Source organism: Delphinapterus leucas, chromosome 7 (assembly GCF_059928025.1).
Source record: "Delphinapterus leucas isolate spDelLeu-1000000601 "Yukka" chromosome 7, BTC_Dleu_Yukka2, whole genome shotgun sequence".
NCBI classification, from domain to species: domain Eukaryota; kingdom Metazoa; phylum Chordata; class Mammalia; order Artiodactyla; family Monodontidae; genus Delphinapterus; species Delphinapterus leucas.
This window is the reverse complement of record NC_143135.1, coordinates 41949230-41968260: the sequence shown is the minus strand read 5'-3', so window position 1 is coordinate 41968260 and position 19031 is coordinate 41949230. Positions and strand designations below refer to the sequence as shown.

General features: G+C 36.3%; 1 protein-coding gene across 3 annotated transcripts in view; it reads left to right on the top strand.

Annotated features, from left to right (window-relative positions):
- FAR1 (fatty acyl-CoA reductase 1) overlaps nt 1-19031 on the top strand; it is a 72579-nt gene that overhangs the window by 29156 nt on the left and 24392 nt on the right. For 2 of the 3 annotated variants that reach the window (XM_022555641.3, XM_022555640.3), the window contains 2 exons: nt 3861-4056; nt 14069-14244. In XM_022555641.3, coding sequence (XP_022411349.1) covers nt 3868-4056; nt 14069-14244 — 365 coding nt within the window. In that variant the 5' untranslated portion in view covers nt 3861-3867. Of the gene's footprint in view, nt 1-2573; nt 2688-3860; nt 4057-14068; nt 14245-19031 lie in introns of those variants that run through there. The other variant, XM_089915126.1, reaches the window with a different exon arrangement.

Below are 19031 nucleotides of genomic sequence, written 5' to 3'. Positions count from 1 at the left end.
TAATTGCTTTCTAATCCCATAGCGTTGTGGTCAGAAAAGATGCTTGATATGATTTGAATTTTCTTAAATTTACTGAGTCTTGATTTGTGACCCAAGACATGATCTATCCTGGAGAACGTTCCATGCGCACTTGAGAAGAAAGTGTAATCTACTGTTTTTGGATGGAATGTCCTATAGATATCAGTTAATTCTATCTGGTCTATTGTGTCATTTAAAGCTTGTGTTCCCTTTTTAATTTTCTGTTTGGGTGATCTGTCCATTGATGTAAGTGAGGTGTTAAAGTCCCCCAGTATTACTGTGTTATTGTTGATTTATTGTTTTGTTTTGTTTTGGCGGTATGTGGGCCTCTCACTGTTGTGGCCTCTCCCGTTGCGGAGCACAGGCTCCAGACGCGCAGGCTCAGCGACCATGGCTCACAGGCCCAGCCGCTCCGCGGCATGTGGGATCTTCCCGGACTGGGGCACAAACCTGTGTCCCCTGCGTCGCCAGGCAGACTCTCAACCACTGCACCACCAGGAAAGCCCCGATTTATTCTTTTATAGCTGTTAGCAGTTGCCTTATGTATTGAGGTGCTCCTATGTTGGGTGCATATATATTTATAATTGTTATGTTTTCTTCTTGGATTGATCCCTTGATCCTTATGTAGTGTCCTTCCTTGTGTCCTGTAACATTCTTTATTTTAAAGTCTATTTTGTCTGATATAGTTTTGCCACTCCAGCTTTCTTTTGATTTCTATTTGCATGGAATATCTTTTTCCATCCCCTCACTTTCAGTCTGTATGTGTTCCTAGGTCTGAAGTTGGTCTCTTGTAGACAGCATATATATGGGTCTTGTTTTTGTATCCATTCAGCAAGCCTGTGTCTTTTGGTTGGAGCATTTAATCCATTCACATTTAAGGTAATTATCAATATGTACGTTCCTATGACCATTTTCTTAATTGTTTTGGGTTTGTTTTTGTTGGTACTTTTCTTCTCTTGTGTTTCCCACTTAGAGAAGTTCCTTTAGCATTTGTTGTAGAGCTACTTTGGTGGTGCTGAATTCTCTTAGCTTTTGCTTGTCTGTAAAGCTTTTGATTTCTCCTTCGAATCTGAATGAAATCCTTGCCGTGTAGAGTAATCTTGGTTGTAGGTTCTTCCCTTTCGTCACTTTAAATATGCCATGCCATTCCCTTCTGGCTTGTAGAGTTTCTGCTGAGAGATCAGCTGTTAACCTTATGGGAGTTCCCTTGTATGTTATTTGTCGTTTTTCCCTTGCTGCTTTCAATAATTTTTTTTTGTCTTTAATTTTTGCCAGTTTGATTACTGTGTGTCTCAGTGTGTTTCTCCTTGGGTTTATCCTGTATGGGACTATCTGTGCTTCCTGGACTTGGGTGGCTATTTCCCTTCCCATGTTAGGGAAGTTTTCACGTATAATCTTTTCAATATTTTCTCAGGTCATTTCTCTCTCTCTTCTCCTTCTGGGACTCCTATAATGCGAATGTTGTTGTGTTTAATGTCCCAGAGGCCTCTTAGGCTGTCTTCATTTCTTTTCATTCTTTTTTCTTTATTCTGTTCCACAGCAGTGAATTCCACCATTCTGCCTTCCAGGTCGCTCATCCGTTCTTCTGCCTCAGTTATTCTGCTATTGATTCCTTCTAGTGTATTTTCCATTTCAGTTATTGTGTTGTTCATCTCTGTTTGTTCTCTAATTCTTCTAGGTCTTTGTTAAACATTTCTTGCATCTTCTTGATCTTTGCCTCCATTCTTTTTGCGAGGTCCTGGATCATCTTCACTATCATTATTCTGATTTCTTTTTCTGGAAGGTTGCCTATCTCCACTTCATTTAGTTGCTTTTCTGGGGTTTTATCTTGTTCCTTCATCTGGTGCATAGCACTCTGCCTTTTCATCTTGTCTGTCTTTCTGTGAATACGGTTTTTGTTCCACAGGCTGCAGGATTGTAGTTCTTCTTGCTTCTGCTGTCTGCCTTCTGGTGGATGAGGCTATCTAAGAGGCTTGTGCAAGTTTCCTGATAGGAAGGACTGGTGGTAGGTAGAGCTGGCTGTTGCTGTGGTGGGCAGAGCTCCGTCTCCAATGGTTTCTTCTTCTCTGTTCCTTTTTCATAGTAGTTTACTCGATGGATGCAATATTCTTGTGAATGACTTGGAGGGTATTTATTAGAATTTAAATTTTTCATTACGTTAGTTTTCTTCGTGGTTGGTTCTGTTGCTTTTCATTTTGGTCCTTCTTAATTTTGTAGATATTTCTTAAATATCTGATGATCCTTAGTTATCCATATTTATGAAGGACTAGTATGATTGGTTTTGGTAGCTGATACTGCCTTCCTCTCAGTTTTCTGAAGCCTGATTTTCCAAGAGATCTTTTCTCCAAGTGGAATTACTGCGAGCTCTGTATAAGTTTGTTTTAAGGGTCAGCAGCAGCCAGATAAACTGAGGACCTAAAATTTATTTCTGGGGGACAAGTGCTCTGAAGACTTTTCTTCTTTTGGTTGTTTTTCTTTCCTTTCTCCCAGTGCCCCACCTCCATTTGTGGATGTACAGAGCAACCTCAAACTTAGCCCTACTTCTCTTTTGTCCTTAGCAGCCATGCTGGATGTTCTCAGCAGATCTGGATACTAAGCCTGGGAGCCAAAGTTTATACAGGAAGTAAGACTGTCAGGAGTGGCTTTGCTGTTCTGTGAGCAACCTTTAGGTACCTTAATTTCCCTAAGCTTTTATTCACCTTCTTGATCCTGAACTTGGTGTTTTCTATTTAGGGGGTTGGGACAGCTCTTGCCTCCTTATGGTGCTTTCCTATGTTTGTTTTGCTTAGGTTGTTATTTCTTATGCTATGGCTTCTCTATCAGTTTAGTCTCATCTGTTTCTTGAAATTCTTTTTTCTTGCCTTCCTTCCTACCTTTCTTCCTTCTTTTCTTTTTGCTTGTTAATGGGTTTTCAGATTGTTACGAATTTAATTTTTTATAATTGTGAAAAATTTAGATATAAAATACAGGTATCTACTCCTTAGCTTAAACAAAACATAAATACAATTGAAGCTTCTTATTCTCTTTTCTGATTGTATTATACTCTCTCTAATGAATTTATTAATATTATCATGTATATGCATTTCTAAACAGTAAGTAGCATCATTTTGAATGTGTTTGAGCCTTGAATAGTGACATACTGCATGAGTCCTTCTGCATCTCATTTTTTCCACTCATCATGGTTCTTTTGTGTGTTCATTCTATTAGTATACTCTCTTTTCTGCTGTTTCAGTGGAATTTGGGTAGGGAGGATAAGTCAGTCTATATATTCCTTACTATATTTCTTACTAAAAGGGAGGTTTAAGTACCTTTTGAATATATTGTCACTACAGACATGTAAAAGAAAGGACTTGGTGTTACCTCTTGTTTCAACTGGTGATGATAGGTGAATATGACACCTCACCATGTTATACAAGCTAGGCAATTGAGTCTTGCTGCTGACCTCTATTTGGTGTTATAAATACTTTTGGAGACAGAGAAACACCACTTATTCATGTTTGGGGTTTAACAGAGGTTTAAGTGAAGATTTGGATTCTTATTGCTGAAGGAATTTTTAGAGGTCACTTGGTACAAACTGTACTAAAGAAACCCAGGCCCAGAGAAGGTGAGTGACTTGTCTGAGGTGGTCCAGGTAAAAACAGGGATTAGAAGCCAGTGTTGCAGTTCACTGTACTTTCCACCTTACTACAATGAGCCAAACGTTAATGTCCCCTTTTGTGTTAACGTTGAACTTTGATTTTTGCCTGTCCTTGAAAATACTTATTTGAATACCAAGAGATTTTCAGTATGTAACAATGAACATAAATCTTTGAAGTGATGCTTATTTGTCATATTTTCCTTAGGATCAGAATGGTTTCAATCCCAGAATACTATGAAGGCAAGAATGTCCTCCTCACTGGAGCTACTGGTTTCCTAGGGAAGGTACTTCTGGAAAAGTTGCTGAGGTCTTGTCCTAAGGTGAATTCAGTGTATGTTTTGGTGAGGCAGAAAGCTGGGCAGACACCCCAGGAACGAGTAGAAGAAGTCATTAGTGGCAAGGTAAGTATGGAAAATGATCATTTGGAAGAGAGAAAAAAGTGTGTGTTTGTGCATGTAATTATTGTAATCATCAACAGCTTAGTATATTTCTTAAGTATCCTGAAAAAAATTGGTAAAAAAAAACCCTATAAGAATGGCAGTAAACTGAATATGACTTGTGATCAGTAGGAGAAAAAAGCTTTCTTCTATGATGAACAAAATTATATAACAAGTTCTAAATTACCTTTATGGTAAAGGTTTAATGTGTTTTTAGAATATTTGAGGCAGATTATTTGTAATTACTAGATGTTTAAATAGTTTCAGAATGATAATAATGAGTTAGTTTCTAACTCCTACTATGCTGTGAGACAGTGCTTTGATAACAGTGAAAAATTTGTAAGCACTAATTGCTCCTCACAAAAGTATTAGGAAGTAGCAAAGTCACATATTCCCATTTGACAAGTAAGAACATGGTGACAGGGGTTATATAGAATACAAGAGTATGTCATACATTTGAACCTTTAGTAAAATATGGCTAAGAAAAAAATGGAAATGAGCTGGAGTAAAATTATTTCACAGTTATAGGCTTTAGAATTTATCTGACATTCATTGTTAGTAAGTTTAGTATAGTAGCTATGTAATTTTTTAGTTATTAGGTGGGTATCTGATACCTTTTAACCTTCTAGGGCAGCTGTGACTTATGTATAAAAAAACAAAAAAGACCAAAACTAGAAACCTCTGAGTTACTCTGAGCAGTGAAAGAATTGCTGAAAAGTATCAAAAGATATGTTGATTACTTATAGATTAACAATTCTCTAGAGTTAATAAATAATTTATTAGACATGATTTGTATTCCAGCCTGTTTTGATCTTTCAGTAGAAATCCATAGTTAATAGTGGCTGACATTTATTGAGTGCTTAAGTTGTGCCAGGCACTGTGTGCAAAGCACCTTATATGTATTTAATTATCACAGGAACTCTTCAAGGTAAGTACTGGTCTTATTCCCATTCTACAAGGTCATATAGTTAGTGTTAGAGCCAATGTCTGTGAATGATTGAAACCAGAGCTCATGCTCCGGTAGGGACAGATGTTGATATATCCCATTTTACAAATATGGACAATGAGTCTCAGAGGTGGTTATTTTATCTGAAGTTGTGTAGCTAATAGATGTCGGATATAACGCAGATGACTTGATAACAAATCCCTTTCTACTTTATAACATTACTTCCCCAATAGATAAGAAAGTAAGGCAAAGATGATGGAACGCTTTGTGATAAAATGGAAAAAGTAATCTTGAGAGTTGGATACCTTACTAGTTGTATGTTGTAGCTGGTACACACTGAGTAAAAATAGCTTAATTTCCCTAAGCCAATGGCAAAAAGCTTGGTGCCCAAGTTTACAAAAATTAAAAGAGAAGATGACAAAATCAAAAGAGAAGTGCGTGAAGGGCAGCGAATAACAGAGGTTAACATCAGAAGGAATAAGAGTCAGTTTATGGGTTAGGGCAGTAGTGGGAAGCTTATCTCCTAGGAGTGATAAAGTATGATAACAGAAAAATAATTAAGAGAAAAAGAGAAGGTACACAATAAGACCTGTACAGAAGTGTGGGAGGGTTTAAATATAACTTTTAATTTTCTTAACATTACAGAGTTATAATAAAATACAATCACTAATATTCACTACAGTGACTTAGGATAAATTAAGAAAAGGTTAAACTATATTTAGAATGTTTTCTTTACTAAGATGTTACGTTGTTTGAGAATGATTTCCATTCAAATATAATTTTGGTTCAGAAAGATAAACTTCTCTTTTGTGAAGCATCCACGTTTTTCTTGTTTGTATTCCCCCTCCTCCCCATTAAGAGGTAATCCTAGACCTACAGGGTTTTAATAGTGATGTAAATTAATATTTGTTTTTACTTTTAAAAATAAATTGTTTGAAACTATTAATAGGGCATTAAAGAATAAAAATAATATTTACTTTTGTCCCACTGTTTATTGAGTTTGTCCCCACATGAAAACTTTAAATAATCTTTATTTCAACTAGAAAATCTTCTTTTCTCTGAATTACTTTTTAAAACAAATCTACTTCTTTGAGGGCTACTCAGTGACAGTATAGCTCACAAGGGTAGTTATACTCTAGTAACTTTCTTCCCATTGCCCCAGACTCTCGTGCACTTGTGTTCTTCCCATTTGCCCTCCCTTCCGCAAAGATGTGAGTCCTGCTACATACTAGAAGCTGTTCAGGTTACTAGAGATACGGCAATGAAGAAAACAAAATCCCAGCATTTGGAATTTACATTCTAGTTAGGGAGACAAGTTAACAACTATATAACATGTTGAATAGTGGCACGTGCTGTTCAAAAGTAAAGCAGAAAAGGGGGATTGAAAGTGATGGAGGTGCTGCTTTAGATACGATGGTCAGAAAAAGTTCTCTCTGAGGTGACGTTTGGTCAGAGACCTGAATGATGAAGTGAGGAAGAATCCATGTGGTACGTGGAGGAAGAGTGTTAAAGGTAGAGAGAACAGCACGGGCAAAGGCTCTGAGAACTGCTTGGCAGGTTGGAAGAGTATCAGAGCAAGCTGTGGTGTTTGCTTTACTGGACTCTGTATAAGGCATGTAAAGTAAATACTAAGTGCTGGAGTATTCCTACTAACACTCTCCTCTACCCAAGTGAGGTTTTTGCCTTTTAAAATATCGAAAATCAAAATTGTTAATTATTCTTTTATTGTTAATTAATTGTTAATTATTAAAATATCGAAAATCGAAATTGTTAATTATTCTTTTAAATTTTTGCTTGTTTAACTTGAGGAAGAGGGTTTCAAACAAATATTTATACTTACACATGAGAAAAATGTAGCAAGTGTTAACTTTAAACTCTTAGATTAAGGAATTATCACATGAACTTTCTATGTACTTATTTTTAAAGGTAAGATGTGGGTTAAATGTGAAAACAGAGAACAGAGTAGTGATTACCAGAGAGGAAGGGGTTGGGGGTAGGGTGAAATGGGTAAAGGGGGTCAACTGTATGGTGACAGATGGAAACTAAACTTTTCTTGGTGAGCACGCAGTAGTGTATATAGGAGTCAAAATATAATGTCCTAATCGTGGAACTTATATGATGTTATAAACCAGTGTTAGTTATCTCAATTAAAAAAAAAGACAAGGGACTTCCCTGGTGATCCATTGGTTAAGACTCTTTGCTTCCACTGGAGGGGGCATGGGTTTGATCCCTAGTCGGGGAACTAAGATCCCGGGTGCCAGGGGGAATGGCCACACACACACACACACACACACACACAAAAAGACAAGTTTTAGTCATTTTCATTATTGTTTCTAAATTCTTTAGAGACAATAAAAAAAAGATGTGAATTAATATTTCAGTATTTACTACCGTAAAATCTAGCTACATAATAACTATGCTTGAAGAATTTGCCATCTTAAAGTGTGGTAGGTACAAAGGTCATTTTCAGTTTTTCCTGAGAACTGGGAAGATCAACTAAACTGTATTCAATATCATTTTAAAATTATAAGTATTTGGTAGCCTAGTGTAAGGACTTTTTTAAAAACGTGATATAATTTATAGCTTTTTTCCAAGTGACTTTTAATTAAAACTCTTGAGCAAATTATTTGATAATGTATATTGACTGCAGTGTATTGCAGACTGATATTATTACCTTATGGCTGTATTTTTTCATATCATCCAAATAGGTTGAAAGATTCTATTTATTTAAGGCAGTGATTCTCAAACTTTTGACCTCTGGACCCCTTTACACTCTTAAAAATTATTGAGGACTTCAAAGAGATTTTGCTTTTGTGAGGTTTTATTTCAAATATCTTACTGATGTTTTATCGTAGTAGAGATTAAAATTGAGAATTTTTTTTTTCAGTCTGTAACACCTCTTTGTAAAGTTTTGAGACTTTAACAATACCTTACACAGACCACGTGTTAAATACATGTTGAATGATTGATTCAAATAAGATACTGCTATTTAAAACATTTTGCACAAAGCCTGGGCCATAGTAAAAACTCAAAACATGATAGAAGCAGTAATAGCAATGATAGTGATTTAGTACTTATGATAATTGTAGTGCAATATTAATATTAATATTGATTTATTTTATACTGGATTGCTAGATCATTCATCGAGTGCTGAGAGTTATTTAAAAAGAACAATTTTACAAACAGTCGGGTATTCACACTGTAGGTATGATCTATGCTTCCTGAGTTCAGCTCTTCATCCATCTTTTTCTGTGTATAGATTTATCAAAGTAAGCTTTATGCTGTATTCCTCTTCTAGTTTCCCTTTTCTTTTTTTTTAACATCTTTATTGGAGTATAATTGCTTTACAATGGTGTGTTAAGTTAATGCTTTATAACAAAGTGAATCAGCTATACATATACATATATCCCTGTATCTCCTCCCTCTTGCGTCTCCCTACCACCGTCCCTATCCCACCCCTCTAGGTGGTCACAAAGCACCGAGCTGATCTCCCTGTGCTATGGGCTGCTTCCCACTAGTTATCTATTTTACCTTTGTTAGTATATGTAAGTCCATGCCACTCTCTCACTTTGTCCCAGCTTACCCTTCCCCCTCCCTGTGTCCTCAAGTCCATTCTCTACGTCTGCGTCTTTGTTCCTGTCCTGCCCCTAGGTTCTTCAGAACCTTTTTTTAGATTCCATATATATGTGTTAGCATATGGTATTTATTTTTCTCTTTCTGACTTACTTCACTCTATATGACAGTCTCTGTGTCCTTCCACCTCACTACAAATAACTCAATTTTGTTTCTTTTTATGGCTGAGTAATATTCCATTGTATATATGTGCCGATTCTTTATCCATTCATCTGTCGATGGACACTTAGGTTGCTTCCATGTCCTGGCTATTGTAAATAGAACTGCAGTGAACATTGTGGTACATGACCCTTTTTGAACTATGGTTTTCTCAGGGTATATGCCCAGTAGTGGGATTGCTAGGTCATATGGTAGTTCTATTTTTTGTTTTTTAAGGAACCTCCATACTGTTCTTCATAGTGGCTGTATCAATTTACATTCCCACCAAGAGTGCAAGAGGGTTCCCTTTTCTCCACACCCTCCAGCATTTATTGTTTGTAGATTTTTTGATGATGGCCATTCTGACTGGTGTGAGGTGATACCTCATTGTAGTTTTGATTTGCATTTCTCTAATGATTAGTGATGTTCATCCTTTCATGTGTTTGTTGGCAATCTGTGTATCTTCTTTGGAGAAATGTCTATTTAGGTCTTCTGCCCATTTTTGGATTGGGTTGTTTGTTTTTTTGATATTGAGTTGCATGAGCTGCTTGTAAATTTTGGAAATTAATCCTTTGTCAGTTGCTTCATTTGCAAATATTTTCTCCCATTCTGAGGATTGTCTTTTTGTCTTGTTTATGGTTTCCTTTGCTGTGCAAAAGCTTTTAAGTTTCATTAGGTCCCATTTAAAATTGAGAAATTTTTAAAGTAAAAGAATATACATACAAGCACACATTCCATGAGCCATCGAGAGTGATGATGTCATTACACATGTAGCTTTGGAAAATTCCTCTCTATACTTGTGAGAGAATGAAAGTGAAAAATGCAAATAATGTTTTACTTTTATTATGAAAATAGTTTTGACTTCGTGAACTCCCTAAGTGGGAGTCTCAGGGACTCCTAGGATCTTCTACACTTTGCGAACTGGCGCTGATTAAGAGTGTACAGTGTTGCTTAGACCATGTGGGGACAGTCTACTGGCACATTCTAATGGATATACTGAATAGGGGCAAATGTTCATGCTTTAAGGAGAGAGTTGACTTTTGCAGACATCCAAAATTAATTTGAACCCAAGCTTGGCAGTAAAGATTCAGAGAATAAAATTGGAGTCAGAAACAAAAGTGATTAGAAAGCTGTGAGCTCAGTTTTGCAAGGACTCTGACTCTATAGGCATATCCCTCCAAAGAAATGTCAATGATAGCATTATTTTTTTTTTTTTGGAAGAGAATGATGCTCATTTGTCTATCTAAATTCTTATAGTCCTGTTGGAAAAAACAAAAAAATTAGCAAATCCTTACATAGCAACTAAGCAGACTTTTTACTTTGAATGAACTTTGTATACCTTTGTGATAGTTCTTTGGATTAGAACTAATTGTCATGTCACAGTAGCTTTTCTTTGACATCATGCAGCAGATACTTAACATGTTGCTTTTATTTTTATTTAACTGTAGGATGTAAAATCCTTTCTCCAAAATTTAGAAGTTATCCCTAAACTTCTTAACTACTCAGATAGTGTATGTTAGTCTCTCTTCTTTTTTCTCTTTCTGATTTTTTGCCACATCCTTTTGGAATTCTTTGCTTCCCTGAAAACCTGTGAGAAGGGAGTCATCAAGGGGGCTATCAGACCACAAGGCCTATTTTAAGTAATAATGCCTGCATGTGTGTTTTGCTGCCATCTCTGCCCTTTGTTTACTCATCTTGGCATTTTATCATGAACCACTTGTAATTGGTATATTGTAATTCCCTTCCCAACACCCTCCTTCCCCCTAGTGAGAGGTTATTTTTTCTTATTCATTTTTTATTTTTCAGAAAACATTTATTGTGTGTACTCAGTGCTGGGCACTTGACTTGATGTAAGGGGTTGAATTCAGGAATAAATAAGAGTCCCTGCCTTAATGGAGCCTACAGTCTAGAGAGTTTTTAAGAGGGAAGAGGGAAGGAAGAGAGAGTGTAGAGGTGTTAAGACAGATTGGATAGGAGCAGTTATTGAAGCTGATGGTTGGAATTGAGGACCTAAGTAAAATGTGAAAGAGTTGGGCATCTTCTCTGGGGTCTCCAGGGTAATGCTTCTAAAATTTTTCCTCACCAGTAAGTCTGATTTGTAAAGAAAATGATTATCTTCTACTGAAAGCCTGAAATTTTATTGAACTTTTATAGTTTAGTCTAAACATATGGCCATTATTTTCAATATAAAAGTGCCTTGTCCCCAAATATTTGTCTAAATAAATATTTGACTAAAATACTCTATAAAATTTTGTCATTTTATCTTATGCTTTTAATTCCCCCCGGCACATCCCACCACTTACTCCTAGGGCCATTCATTCCCACTTATGTATAGCATTTCTGGTGAATCAATAAAATGAGTTCTTTTTATATCAAGTAGCAGTGAATATGTACACTTAAAGTTGTTAAGAAACCTTTAGGTAGAGCCTTCTATGATTTTGAAACAGGAATAAAAGAGCATAGGCATAGAGCATATACTATAGTGGGACATTGTCTTATAGCAGAATTTCTCAACTTCAGCACTATTCACATTTTGGGCCAGATAATTCTTTGTTATGGGGAGCTGTCCTATGCATTGTAGGGTGGTCAGCATTCCTGGCCTCTACCCACTGAATGCCAGCAGCTCCCTCTCCTCACCATCCCAGTTTTGACAAAGAAAAATGTCTTCAGACATCACCAAATGTTCCCTGGGGGCTAAAATTGCCCTAACTTGAGAACCACTGATTTACAGTAATGTCTCTGGGAAGGTAAACCTCATTGCTGGCAAGGAGTGCAAATAGTTGACCACGAAATAAATTCTGGAAAGGGAATAAAATACATTAAAGAGGGCATTAGTGGACTTAATAAAGTAGGAACTAATTGGGGTACCAGTGGGTTAAAGACTTTGGAAAAGATGGTATTGAATAAAGAGATGGTAGCTAAAGAAGGGAAGAGCATCACATTTGAGATGTAATTTGTGAAGCAGCGTGATCATGTACTGGTGGTAGTGGTGGAGATATCTGATATGAAGGGGAATTAAAGGTCATTGGCAGTCTGGGAGAATGAAAAAGTCTGAATTCAGTGTGTTAAAAGTACTTTTCTGGTCATTCCTCAGGCTCCTTTTTCTCTGCTAGCCCCTTAAATATTCTTCAGAATTCTGTCCTAGGCCTTGATCTCTTCTTACTAGGTCCATTTAGGTAATTACTCAGCACCTTCTGTTTTGTGTGAGGTGAAAGGTTGTATTTTAAATTAGATTTGGAAAAAGCTTCATATAGTCTGGACCTTGGGTGCTCATCACTGCTGCTACCTGGGTGGTTAATAAAATCTGTATCAGTAGTCTGACTCTTTCTTCCCTGAACTCAGGACCCACAGAGCCAGTTATCTCTACTAGACCAGTCTTCTGGGGTGTTCTCATTGGCACTTTATACTCAGCATTCACAAAGCTGAACTCATATCTCCATAGCTGTACTTCTTTCACTTCCAGTGTTTTCCACCTAATGAATTTATTCATTTAACAAATGTTTATCATGTCACTATCTTGCCAGGCACTCTGTTATCTAGGGCCTTTGTTCTGAGCAAAATAGACCTAGTCCCTGTCCACGTGGAGTTTATATTCCTTATCCCTCTTCCAGTCATTGGCCAAGTCTTACTGAGTTTTTTAAATTTCCCAAACATTAATGCTGTGTTACTTCTAGGTGGTTATACATGCTACTTTCTCTACCTGAAACACTATTCTTCTACTTTATAATCTCAGGTCCTTCCCAACTAGCAGGGCTAGATGTTGCTCCTGTACAGTCTCATAACATTTATATTATCCCTATTTTATTACTTATAACATTATATTTTAACTGTTTACTTGTCTAATTTTTCCTATTAGACTCTAAATAGCCTGAGGCAAAGGTCATAATTCTTGTTTTCTCAGTGTCTAGAAGGTACTTAGTTCATCTGAAATGCTTAGTAAATATTTTATTAATTAATATAAAAAAACAATAATATTGAAGTCACTAGCTAGCAGTGGTGGAGGGGAAGACTGTTACTTACTAAAAGTCACCTGGGAAGATGAAAGCGAGTACCATATATGTTTTATAGACTTTTTCCCCAGATTTCAGAATCTCTGCTTAAACTACAAATATGGACTTTAAATGGAGTGGAGAGTCAGGGTGTAATAGAACAGTGATCTGGAGGTGACATCAGTGTTCCTCTATAAAATCTGGGATAAAAAATTAAATTTGACTCAAAATTGAATGTACCTTTATACTGTAACCATTTTGGGATCTGATTCTCCAGTTAAAAATTTATTCCTTTGAGTATACTTAAGGAATATTGAATTTTCTATTTTCAAGTTAGAATCCTATATGTATTTCTCACGTTTATCCAGCTTCATATTCACATTTGCTTACCAAATTCTTTTTCCTTTAACGTACTTACTTTGTTTTCCCCTTTAAAATTTTCCTAAGATATTAGGTAGAGTATGATTAATGGTATTTTAATCTACTAAAAGATACTAAAAGCAAAATAAAATGAAGTGATAAATTAAGGTTTGGATTTTAGAAATCTGAATGATCTTTTTATTTATTTTTTTTAAAATGTTATTTATTTTTATCTGAGTTGGGTCTTCGTTGCTGCATGCAGGCTTTCTCTAGTTGTGGAGAGCAGGGGCTCCTTTTCATTGCGGTGGCTTCTCTTGTTGCAGAGCACGGGCTCTAGGTGTGCAGGCTTCAGTAGTTGTGGCACACAGGCTCAGTAGTTGTGGCACACAGGCTCAGGAGTTGTGGCTCGTGGGCTCTAGAGTACAGGCTCAGTGGTTGTGATGCACAGGCTTAGTTGCTCAGCGGTATGTGGGATCTTCCCGGACCAGGGATCGAACCCGTGTGCCCTGCATTGGCAGGTGGATTCTTAACTGCTGCACCACCAGGAAGTCCCTGGATGATCATTTTAAACATTGTTCTAATGTCTGTGCTGCTTATGTCTATTCTGAGAGATAATATCTAATCAACAAAGGCATGGACAGTTAAAATTTAACTCTGCAAGCTACCAGCCCTGTGTCCTTTGGCAAGTTACTTAACCTCTCTGTGTCTCAGATTCCTCATCTATAAAATGGGGATAACAATGTGGACCCCATAGAGTGTTTTTCATGCAGAATGATAGCAATTTAAGCAACCTTAGGATTCACGTAGTGGAAATTTAAAAAATAGTGATCCTTGGGGGAGGAAAAGGTGGTGATGATGGGTTTTAGAAAGTTGAAAAATACTGCCCTAAAATGTTTTTCCCCTTTGATAGCTTTTTGACAGATTGAGAGATGAAAATCCAGATTTTAGGGAGAAAATTATAGCAGTCAACAGTGAACTCACCCAACCTAAACTGGCTCTTAGTGAAGAAGATAAAGAGATCATCATAGAGTCTACCAATATTATATTCCACTGTGCAGCTACAGTAAGGTTTAATGAAAACTTGAGGTAAGTAAAGGTATTTATATGATATTTGAACTGCAGCACAGTTAAAAGATCTAATTTGAATTCTACTTTTTAGTCAAGTCATTTGAAAGTGTTTTGAAAATGTTTGCTCTCCGTTAATTGTAGCATTCTGTGTCCTACAGAGTATTAAAAGAATTTTCTTTCTCTTCTTAACAGTTTAAAAACATCGGATAGCTAGTATATGTTTATTAGAAGTTGCCATAAATTTATATATGGGGCAGGGAGGAGGCAAGAAATGGGAAGTGTGGAGTAGAAGAAAGAGAAGTTTCCCTTGGGTAGGAGTATTAGTCTTAACAACTAATAATGTTTATTTCCTCTGCCCTCCATTCTTTCAGAAGTGTATACCCCAGCAGCTTTGTCTACTTCACACATATTCATCTGAAAATTTTAAAAAGTTAGGCTCAGGTTTTGCAGAGTAAGATGAAATGGCTTATACATTGAAGTCATACCCTGTTTTTGTTTTAAAACTTTGGTATCTGTGTTAAGGGCAGGGTACATTGGATATAGGTTTACTTTAAAAACGGTTTGGACTTCCTTCAAGGTGCCCTATTTCAAGAAAAAAATAGCATTTTAAATGGTCACTATGTTTTTAAAAATCTAACAAATACACATTTCAGATAATGTTGCTTAATTCAGAGCATTTTTTGATGTTATATACAGTTTTATAATGTTAATCTAATTGTATGGTCTTATATCAATTAAAATGGTGCACACTTCTTTAGGTTTCATAATTGCTTGAAGGCCTTCTTAAAATGTTTTTAAGTTCAATTCTGATTGTAAAGAGTTTTGAGATTATCCCCCATATTGTCTATGTGTAGAAGTGTAAACCTTAATCGACAGTGTATATAACATGACAGTTCAGTGCCAAAGCATTACAGTGAGTTTTGCCTATATTGCAGGTAAGGACACTATAATAGTCCCTTAGATTCCTCCAACAATGCTTTATAGTTTCAGGGTGTTTTCTGGCTCATTATTTCATTCCATGCTTAATGTTACCCAATGTAATATAATGGTCAAATCCATTTTATACTTGAGGAAGCTGAGGCAGCACTGTATAATGGAGAGGGCGTGAGCTTTGGAATTACACACCTTAGTTCTAATCTTGACTTTATCCTTTATTATCTGGTGGTAATAATTTATTTACATTTTATTTCTTTTTATGCAGCAATTATGTGTTCAGGATTCAAAAGTGACAAAAGAATCTTATTAGAACTATAGTATAATCTCATTTTCATAAAATATGTATGTACATAAATGTGTATTTATATACATATCTTTTAATATTGGCCAGTTATTATATTTGGATAGTGCGGTTACAGGTAGGTTTTTAATATGAAATAGTCCATCTAACTGGTATTTTTCCCTGTAGTTCTAGCTTTCATTTTTTTCATAACCAAAAGAAAGAGTTCACATAGCCTTATGAAACTGTTTTCAAGGAAAAAGGTATATAGATACTTGATAATTATGGTATAGTCCTCAAAGGGAAAATCAGATGCTTTTGAAGGGGAAATTGTTTTACAAACAGGCAACATTCATTAGGGTGAAACTCATCCAAGTAACGAGGAGAACCAAAGTGTAATACTTTTGGGGAATGTTCTCGCCTCTTTCTCCCCTCAGGGTAAGCAAAGTTACCATTAACAAAAGGGAAATCTTTTTATTATTATTCTTTCTTCTTTCACTAGAGATGCCATAGTGGAAGGAGGTAGACAGATGAACAAGAAAATTTATTGTTCTTCTCTTCCTTGTCAGGGCATGCATATTTACTGACCTAATCCTAGTCATTAATTGAAATTATTGTTTTCTGTGGAGCAATTTTAATGGATATTGATGTCTAAGTGGTGATACTACAACATTCTAAAATACTGTAGGTTGACATATAATAACTACTTACAAAACAATTATTCTTTATAGCCACTTTTTAAGTTAGCCCACAAATAAAAAATGGTTCAGAGCCTTTACTACCAGGACAAGAAAATCCAGATTTTACTCCCAACATTATACTCTGTATTTTGGGAGAAATCAAAATAAATTGTACACAGATCCTATTTGCAAAGTCCATATTGTCTATTAGAGGAAATGGAATATACTTAAATAACCATAAAATAGGATAGAAAATGTGGAGTTACTGAAGAGCATACATTAAAGTGCTATGAGAGTTGAGAGGTGGCAGAGCTCATTTATTTTCAGATACGGTGGTCTATAAATCTTGAAGTGGGAAAAAATGGATATCAAGATTAGGAATTATAAAGAAATACTGACAAAAGTTGAGGAGAGAGTGATATTGAGGATAATAAAGGGAGTTACTTAAATAGTTGACCATAGGTATGGTATCTCTTAGTAAGGAAAGTGAAGGTAGAACAGGGCCATTGGACTTGAGAGTAAAGAAGTATCAGGAGGCTAAAGACCATGATGAGGACAGAAAACAGGCTTAAGGGCAGAAATGGGAGGACAGATAGTGTGGTCTGGGGAAAATTCATAGTATGAGATTTTAGAGCTAGAGCAATTTTGGGTGAGAGGGCCCAGGGTATGAATATGAGAGTAGGTGTTCAGAAAGGAGTGGAAGTAAAGATAGATGATTTAGAAAAGATCAAGAAACTGTTGAGCCTAAGGGCATGGATTCTCAAACTTTAGAATGTATTATGAATCTTAAGGATTACTGGAAAATGTGTTAAAAATGCATAGTCTTGGACTGTATTTGCCAAATTCAGACCCTCTAGTTTTGAGATAATACCCAGGAATCCTCATTTTTAATAAGAGCCTAGGGTGTGATTTAAATTACAAACGACTGGATCCCCTACCCTGATTGATTAATTGTCCCCTTAATAGACATCTGTTTCTATATCTTCATTAAGTTAAAAAAAAACCAGCAGCAGTATAGTGATGAGATCTCATGTAGGTAGTATTTTCTCAGAGGTGGGGAAGGGAGTGATGAGGAAGAGATCAGAATGGCCTGGGGAGCTTATATAAGATGTGATTTAAGGGCTTCCCTGGTGGCGTAGTGGTTGAGAGTCCACCTGCCGATGCAGGGGACACGGGTTTGTGCTCCGGTCCGGGAAGATCCTACATGCCGCGGAGCGGCTAGGCCCGTGAGCCATGGCCGCTGAGCCTGCGCATCCAGAGCCTGTGCTCCGCAACGGGAGAGGCCACAACAGTGAGAGGCCCGCGTACCGCAAAAAAAAAAAAAAAAAAAAAGTGTCTGAAGATGAGGGCCAGCAATCTGCATTTTTAATAAGCTCACAGGTGTCTGTCAAGCAAAGCATGATCTCTGGTTTAAGGTCTTAAAAGTGTTATCAGCATAGATTTTGAACAACCCAATATGTCAATAGAAGACAGGTGAATAAGAAAATTTATTGGCAGTTCAAGTTGAGCTTTTTCCTTTATTAAAGTGGTTTCTGTGTCTACATTAGTGATAGACCATAATTACAAAGATTTGTTCATTTTTGCTCTCCCCCCAAAAAGCCAGTGTTATATAAGATGCGTTTATGAATACCCATAACCAAAACATAGTGAGAACTTTATGTTTGTTTGGTACTGCTAAATGCTTTCAGATCTAACATTTCAGGGTCTCAGCCTAAAGTTCAAGGTGTACAAATTGGATGGTAGTAAAACAGAATGAGGATACTAGCCTGGCAGAGATACTAAGTTATTTACATGGGCACAAAATGCCTTCAGGTTTGCGCTGTCAGGTGCGGATGGATGGGAAGAGGTGAGTAGGCAAAGCTCAGGAGTGCTTCCTCTCTCAAGTTATTCCTTATTTTCAGTGACCCAGAAATTCTGTCACCATCCTCAGAAACCTGTAACAAAATATCCTTTGTGTTCTGTTCCCAAAACATCACTCTCCCTACCACTATTGTTTTGCAAATGCAAAAGAAAATAGCACATTGCCTTATAGTCTAGTGGACAGTATCCTCTCTGTGAAACGTCTTTTTTGCTGGATATCTATTTAAACAGATAAGGAAGGAAAAAGATACACTCATGTTTTTAAGATCCCAGCCCAATTAGTCCATTAAAAAATTTTTTTTTCCTTTTAGTATGTTTTCATAGGTTCTCAGATAATATTAAATTAAAAGAAAAAATAAGTCCCAAGAGTTTTTCCTCTCATGAATTACTTCTTATTCCTAGTGACCCAGAACTTGTTGTTCTGTCCTCAGAAACCTGTAACAGGATATTCTCTGTATACCTTTTCGAAAACAGTACCCTCCCCATTCCCACTGTTTTGCAAATATGATACGCATCAAAGAACTACTTTACAGTCAAGTAGACCAGATTCTATCTGTGACATATCCTGGCCTTTTAAAAGAACAGTTGGATTTTTTTCTTCTTAAATACTGAAAATGTAAGAATTTCAGAAAGTACTCAAAACTATTTTTATTTTTTAAAAAAATTTTCTTGTGGTCTCTCTTTGAAAATACATTGTTTTCCATAAAACGTAAACATAGAATTTGTAATTTTACTTATTGAAACAATTTCCATATTTCTAACTTTTTCATAGTTATAATTTTCATGATATGATATTTCATCATGTTACTATACTGTAATTTATGTCATGTTCACTTAGTATAGCAAATATAGGGAATTTTTCTGAGGGTGTGGAGAAAAGGGAACCCTCCTACGCTGTTGGTGGGAATGTAAATTGGTGCAGCCAATTTCTATGGAGAACAATATGCAGGTTCCTCAAAAACTAAAAACAGAGTTGCCATATGGTCCAGCAGTCCCACTCCTGGGCACATATATCTGGACAAAACTATAATTCAAAAAGATATATGCAA